Here is a 7,441-nt window from a genome sequence, read left to right as displayed (position 1 = left end):
TTTGAGACGGAGTTTCACTCTTGTTACCCAGGCTGGAGTGCAATGGCACGATCTCGGCTCACCGCAACCTCCGCCTCCTGGGTTCAGGCAATTCTCCTGCCTCAGCCTCCTGAGTAGCTGGGATTACAGGCACGCGCCACCATGCCCAGCTAATTTTTTGTAGCTTTAGTAGAGACGGGGTTTCACCGTGTTGACCAGGATGGTCTCGATCTCTTGACCTCGTGATCCACCCGCCTCGGCCTCCCAAAGTGCTGGGATTACAGGCTTGAGCCACCGCGCCCGGCCTGCAAGCTTTCTTTTATACTCCAGTCAGAACCTCTTCCTATAAGCAAAGCCCAAAAGATATATGGGCAATGTTTGTAGACAACGTCTTAAACTGGCCATTTGTTTACTGTGCCTAAACTCTAAATGGAAGTCACTACGTACTCCCCTGACATTTCTCACCAAGGGGAGGGAGGACAGCAAGGAGGAGGGGACCTCCCTAAACTGAAATACACCAACTTTACTCTGACGCAATTTATTCTTAAAGTGACTACAAGTGCACAAAAATCTTTCAGTTAGTCAAAGTAAAATAAATAGGCAGAAATACCAAAGTAGGTAATTTTGAAATATATGAATTCTTTCAATATATCTCTGTAATTCACATAGAATGTCTGCTTGTAAAAACATTATCTATACCATAATCAAATTTAGTCAGATTTAAAAACCTAGCAGGCACTTATTATCTGTAAGAGCTATTGAGAAGAATAAATACAAAAGGACTGAAATAAAAAATCAACAGCTGGAAGCAGCTTTGGAAAAAGAGACTGAGACAGGTTTCTAAAATATTACTGATGTTGAGGGAGGTCTATTTTCATGTGATAACTATTTTTGTTCAATATCACCAACTTTCAATTTACAGCAAAACTGATATGTTCCATTTCAGCTATCTACTTCACAAATACAAATCTATTTTAAATATCATGGTCACATTTATGTAAATATCTGGGAGAGTTCACCAAAATATCTCTGCCATTTGGAAGTCCTAACACTTTAATGAACATAATTATTTCGTACCCATCTTATTGTGCTGTATTTTTCGACAATGTGAAAACTAATGGCATAAAAATTAACTCCAGTAAGACAAATGATTAAATCAAACCTTGTTATTTAAATCTATGTTTGCCCAACCGCTTTCCCTTAAAGCCAATTCTCAATCAAATTCAAGAAAATATGGCAATATGTTTTAGAGCATGGAAAAAGTTTGAGCATGCTAACGAGCCAACTTGTAAAATATAATTACAAAAGATTACAAAAATGCTATCTTGAACATCTTACTGGTACAAATTGCATAAACTCTCTCATGCAACATATGTCATTCAGAGTAAAGAGGAAGGAACAGGATTTTAAACATCACATCCATTTAGGAAATTGGATATCAAATACTCCCATCTTCTGTCATGATGATGCTTTAGTTAATATATTTTATTCTATTTTCTAGAGCTATCAAAATGAACCACAAAGAATAAAAGTACACAATGAAAAACTAATTATTTTAACAGAGGTTAAGCTACGAAGGGCCTTGTGTAGCAAGCATCCTATGTTATTTCATTTAAACTGCTAACAACAGCAGGAAAAAGGTTTGTATTCTTACCAATGAATTTCTGAGGCATTGAGCTTTTTCGTTTTGCCACATTGCTTGCTAATCTGTCCAGAACGAGAGCTCTTTCACTTCCCATCTCTGCTTTGATGTGTCTTGCCTCCGCACTTGCTGGTTTGGAAAAATATAAAAAGAAGAGGGAAAAGAACACATTGGTACATGCGGAGAAAAGGAAATAAACTGGAAGGAGAAGTGTCCAAAGTTGGATGCACACTCTGCTGTTGTTACCTGTTATGACTGCTCAGATTCTTGCCTGGGGTACCTGCTGTGGTCAGTGAAGCCGACACCAGGGCACATTCAAATCTTGCAGTCTTATGCCGAGACGGGAAAGCTCGACCCATCCCCAACCAGTACATTCATTAGCAAGAGGAAGTATTAAATAAACAGCCTGGACGTGGTTGGTTGCAAAAAGACAGATAGATGGAGATCTTCTAACCCCTGATCAGCCTTCTTTCTGATTCTGAGTAACTGCGTGTGACACCTGCAGACTGAAATAATTCTTCTTAACAACTTTGAAAAAAAAGCATGGTGCCCCAGATTTACTGCTCTGTTTATGTTAACAGCACTTTTGAAAATAGATACACTCACACAGATAGCAAGACATCTACTCAGTGATTTGTGTATTGAAATTCTGAGTGGTTTCTTTCTTTTTCATTTTTTTCCAGCACGCTCCTCTCAGTTCCTATCTTTCATATTCTTTCTCTGTGCTCTGCATTATCTGTTTCATATGCTCTTCACATTTCAAAATAGTCTCAGTTATAATTTCCCTGAGCAACACTTCTGCCTTGAAATTAAAGAACAATTTGTATAACACATCTCTATTGAATTTCTAATAAAAATGTGAATAAAAACTGCCTATGAATATGGGCTAACTACCCATCCACAAATAGACTTGTGATTAGTGTAGGCCTGTGGTTCTCAGACCTGGCTGGACATGAGAATCACCTGAAGAGCATGTACGAAATACCTATGCCCAGGCCCCTCTTCAGATCAATTAAATCAGGATTTCTGGTAAGAGGCCTAGGCAAGAATATTTTCAAAGCTCCCCAGATGATTTTTAAATGCAGCCAGAATTGAGAACTACTAGAAGAGTATAAAAATAGTGCCAATATCTAATCAACTAAAATAGTAAACTGTAGTAAATATAATTTACCTCAATTTAGCAGGCAGTGCCCAACTTTATGTCTAAAGTTCAAAGAGATACCAGCTGCTCTAAATATAAGGCTTGACATTTTAACACATGATGCTAGCCTGAGCCAGGGATCAGCAAGCTTATTCTGTAAAGGGCCAGGCAGTAAATTAAAAAAAAATTGCCAGACACATGTAGTCCCTATCTTATATTCTTTGTTTTTTGTTTTGTTTTGTTTTTCTGTCCCACAGCCTTTTAAAAATGTAAAAACCCCTGTACACAAACAGGCCACTATCTGCATTTGCTCAGAGGACCACAGTTTGCCCACACCTGCCCTGGGCAAATACATTGTGATGCTGTAAACATTTTTCTCTGTTTTCTCATAAACACTTCAGGAGATCCAAACTAAAATGAATTATCCATACATTTCTATTATGTCTATGGAAGAATAAATTGAAACTAGTTTAAGGGATTAGAGTAAAAAGCAAGTAGTGGCTGGCATGGTGGCTCACCCCTGTAATCCCAGTGCTTTGGGACCGAGGCAGGAGGATTACTTGAGGCCAGGAGTTGAGACCAGCCTGGGCAACATAGCTAGATGCTACGTCTACAAAAAATAATTTAAAAAAATTATCTAGGCATGTTGGCATGTGCCTGTAGTCCTAGCTACTTGGGAGACTGAGGTGGGAGGATTCCTTGAGCCCAGAGGTTTGAGGTTACAGTGAACTATTAAAGGTAACTGCAAAAACTGCAATTACTTTTGCACCAATCTAACCGTGCCACCGCACTCCAGCCTGAGTGACAGAGTGATACTCTGTCTAAAAAACTAAAAATAAGCCCCAGAGTATTAAATATTTTTAATTTTATTAGTGGCATTAAAAAACTGTATGTTACAGTATGTTACTGTATGTCATTACACAATACATTATAAAGCTCAGTTTTTATTATTTAACTAATTTATTTACTTGTTTTTGAAACAGGGTCTCAACTGTCATCCAGGGGGGAGTGCAGTGGTGTGATGATGGCTCACTGCAGGCTCAACTTCCTGGGCTCAAGTGATCCTCCCACCTCGGCTTCTCAAGTATATTATTTATATATATAATATACAGTCCAGAGCCACCATGTCTGGCTAATTAAAAAAATTATTAGTCTCAATATATTGCTTAGTCTGGTATCCAACTCCTGGCCTCAGGCAATCCTCCCACTTCAGCCTCCCAAAGTGTTGGGTTTATAGGCATGAGCCACTGCACCCAGCCAAAGTTCAGCTTTTTTTTTTTTTTTTTAATCTGAAATAAAATGAAATCTGGCTCTGCCAGGTGTGGTGGCACCAGCCCATAGTCCCAGCTACTCAGGAGGCTGAGGTGAGGGGATGGCTTGAGGCCAGGAGTTCAAGTTCAGCCTGGGCAACACAGTGAGATCCCACCTCTTAAAAAGAAAAAGGAAAAGAAATCTGACTCCAAAAATGAGAAAGAGAAGAGGACGATAAATAATGTGATAATAATGACAATATTTACTGGACTTGGTGAGTTTCTTGTCAAAAATAATTCTAGGCTCTAAAGAAATAAATCATAGCCTTCAGTGAAGCTATTAACAACTATTTGTGTAAAGGAAAACAGTAAGGGTCAGAATAAGGGGACTGAGTGGCTTTTGGGCTAGTGTGAAAGTACTTGATAGACTCTGGCTGACCAACAGTTGTAAATAACGGACACTTCAACCACAAGACACTGCTACTGAGTGAAGCGGGTCAAATTCTGTCCAGTACAGGGATAGGTTTCAATGACCAAACAGGAAATTATTTATATATATTATTTCCTTTCACACAAACCACCACCAGATGTGGCACTACCCAAAGCCCCAAGAGCATAGAGATGAAAGACAAAGCTTGGAATTTGCAGTAAGTTCTTGGGGCTGTTAGAAGGAGACTTTTATCTTGGAATCATAGGAGAGGCAGCTAAGTTTGTGCTTTGACTAGGAACATTCATCCTAGTTCCAACAACTTTGAGAAGATTAAATCCAAGTAAGCCTCCCCTCAACCCTGTAGTTATTAACAAAAAGATTTATAGTGAAAAAAGAATGAAAAACAGTACTCAGGGAATGTTTATGTTTTATGCCCATTTTACCACTGTCCTTTTTAGTCTCTTGTGGTCCCTCCTCTCACTGCCAAATCATTATCCAGGAATTACCCCAAGCACGGTGCTGCCCATCTAGTTTTCCCATTTGTTTCTCAGCAGTTACTGTCTACATTTTACCAAAGTCAATGTCAGTTACAACAAGCAGCTTTCTGAGGACACGTAATCAACATCCTCTCCATTTGTGAGGATGCTGAAACGTGGACACATTGACCTAAATTACTGTAATTAGGGCAGGTCACTAAATGGCAACATTTTGAGATAACATCACCTTTTATTCCGTGTTACCCACCTAACTGGTCTTGAGAGTCATTTCCAGATAAACATTACTCTGTAAATCAGAGACCAAATACCTGGCATTTAACATAAAATTCTGCACTGTTCATGGATGGACATATTTTGAGGCATGGATGGAGACTTCTCCATTTCCACAACTCTGATTAGATTGAAAGAAATCCTCTGAAACTAATCTAGAGGACTCCTGTTCACTCACACCCTCTTTCAAGATCATTCACTCAAAATATTAACTACAAGATCTTAACCTTTACTGTACATGTGAACACTCTAGTGATTCACTTGATCTTCACTGAGTTAACCTTGTTTTCTAGTTGGTAAGTTAGGCAAAGGCTAATTTTCAACTGAAGATAGTACTCTTCTTTCCTAAACTGCTAGTCTTTGCCTCACACTTGTTGGACAGCTGACACACAATACCATGAAATGAACACCCTTTAAAACACAAAGAGCCAGATGCCATGGCTTGTGCCTGTAATCCAGCACTTTGGGAGGCTGAGGTGGGAGGATCACTTGAGCCCAGGGAGCTATGATCTTGCCACTGCCCTCGAGCGTGAGGAACAGAGTGAGCCCTGTCTGTAAACAACAACAACACACACATCACACATTCACAAAAAAATGCTTTGTAACTGGACAAGCTCTTTGGGATTACTGAGTGGCTTAGGCAGTGCACTGAAAAGAAAATAAAAAAAAGAGGACTATTGGTTTTTGGTCCTTTTCTCCAACTTTAGGACCCAACTGTCTATTTATACAAACAGTCTAGACTTGTTATCTTGCCACATCACGTCTCAGAAATGTAAGTGGAGAGAAACCAGTTTGGCAAGATAGTAAGGGAACAAGATAATGGGTTTAAATGATGAAATAGGAAATCCGTTCCTGGGTGGTGTTTGGCGGTTTAATGCTGCAAGGGGTGGGTGTGGGGAATATGTACTGGTGGCAAGGAACAATCTGCACATTCGGTTCATGAGTGAGAGTAGAATGAGTAGGACAGTCATTGTGGATCGATTTCCCTTCATATTGCTTGCTTGCTAAATAGTAGATATACTAATTTTCATTAAAAAAGTTATTTTAATGATGTGCTGAAAAAATAAATAATAAAATGTAGTACAATTACAGAATAGGTTACTACCTTTATTCCCTGTGTAAGCCTTAATATTTGGTTTTAGTTAACCGTTTCCATGATACAATTTCTATCTCAAAGTCACTGAAGGTTTAACTATGTAATTGTGCTGTGCTTTTGTTTTTGTTCAAAATCCTTCATTAGATCTTGAAGTGTTAAGTGGAGCTTAAATAAGAGCTATTGCTTCCTGTCTCTTCTATGGTGTGGTCAGTCAGTAGCTAATGGAGAGTGGAACAAAGTGGTGCTATTATGCAATAGGAATTGTCTAACAAGAGATTGCTATCAAAGATAGAGGCAGGTTCTAACAAAAAAGTTACATAACTGTTGCCTTTTTGAACCAGTAAAATGAATATACTACCTGTGAGATAATATTAATTTCTAAAAAGAATAGGTTAGAGCAGTAGCTCACACCTGTAATCCCAGCACTTTGGGAGGTCGAGGTGGCAGGGGGGTAGAATCACCTGAGGTCAGGAGTTCGAGACTAGCCTGGCCAACATAGTGAAAACCTGCCTCTACTAAAAATACAAAAATTAGAGGGGCATGGTGGTGGGTGCCTGTAATCCCAGCTATTCAGGAGGCTGAGGCAGGAGAATTGGTTAAACCCAGAATGCAGAGGTTGCAGTGAGCCAAGATGGCATCACTGTACTCCAGCCTGGGTGACAGAGAAAGACTCCATCTCAAAAAAAAAAGAATAGGTTGGGAAAACAAAGTTAAAAAATTTTAAACATTTTCTTCGGTCTGCTAAGTTGGTAAAAATGTAAGTTTATTCTGAAACCCTCATGCTTGTATGATCTTGAAGAGCTATTGAAGATGAAAGGCTTAGTATCCTAGATTCATAAATTATTCAATTACTTAAAAATATTATTATTGCTAGAACTCATTGTTATACAAAAAATATTTCCTGCTCCAAGTGTTCATAATTTGTGTGAAATGAGGCTAAATGAATCTCTACACCAGCTGTTAGTCTCTTTCTGAAATAAGAATCAAGCTAATGAGAAAATGAAGTCCATGGTCTTCTGTATTTTTTTTTTTTCTTTTCATATAGACTCCATTAAGACAGAATTGGAATACTTTGATGGTGTCACTTGTGATGTCTGGTGTAGAAACTTGGACTAAAGTGGCAATATCACTTGTGT

The 7,441-nt window shown here is 38.8% G+C and overlaps 1 protein-coding gene across 4 annotated transcripts in view; it reads right to left on the bottom strand.

The window, feature by feature from the left end:
- IKZF3 (IKAROS family zinc finger 3) overlaps positions 1–7,441 on the bottom strand; it is a 96,437-nt gene that overhangs the window by 11,930 nt on the left and 77,066 nt on the right. For 3 of the 4 annotated variants that reach the window (XM_032279806.1, XM_032279805.1, XM_032279807.1), the window contains one exon: positions 1,634–1,750. In XM_032279806.1, the coding sequence (XP_032135697.1) occupies positions 1,634–1,750 (117 nt within the window). Of the gene's footprint in view, positions 1–1,633; positions 1,751–1,867; positions 3,360–7,441 lie in introns of those variants that run through there. The other variant, XM_032279808.1, reaches the window with a different exon arrangement.

Source organism: Sapajus apella, unplaced genomic scaffold (assembly GCF_009761245.1).
Source record: "Sapajus apella isolate SASKATOON/1434 unplaced genomic scaffold, GSC_monkey_1.0 scaffold12, whole genome shotgun sequence".
Lineage (NCBI taxonomy): Eukaryota > Metazoa > Chordata > Mammalia > Primates > Cebidae > Sapajus > Sapajus apella.
The sequence above is the reverse complement of the archived record's forward strand: the minus strand, read 5'-3'. Positions and strand labels throughout refer to the sequence as shown.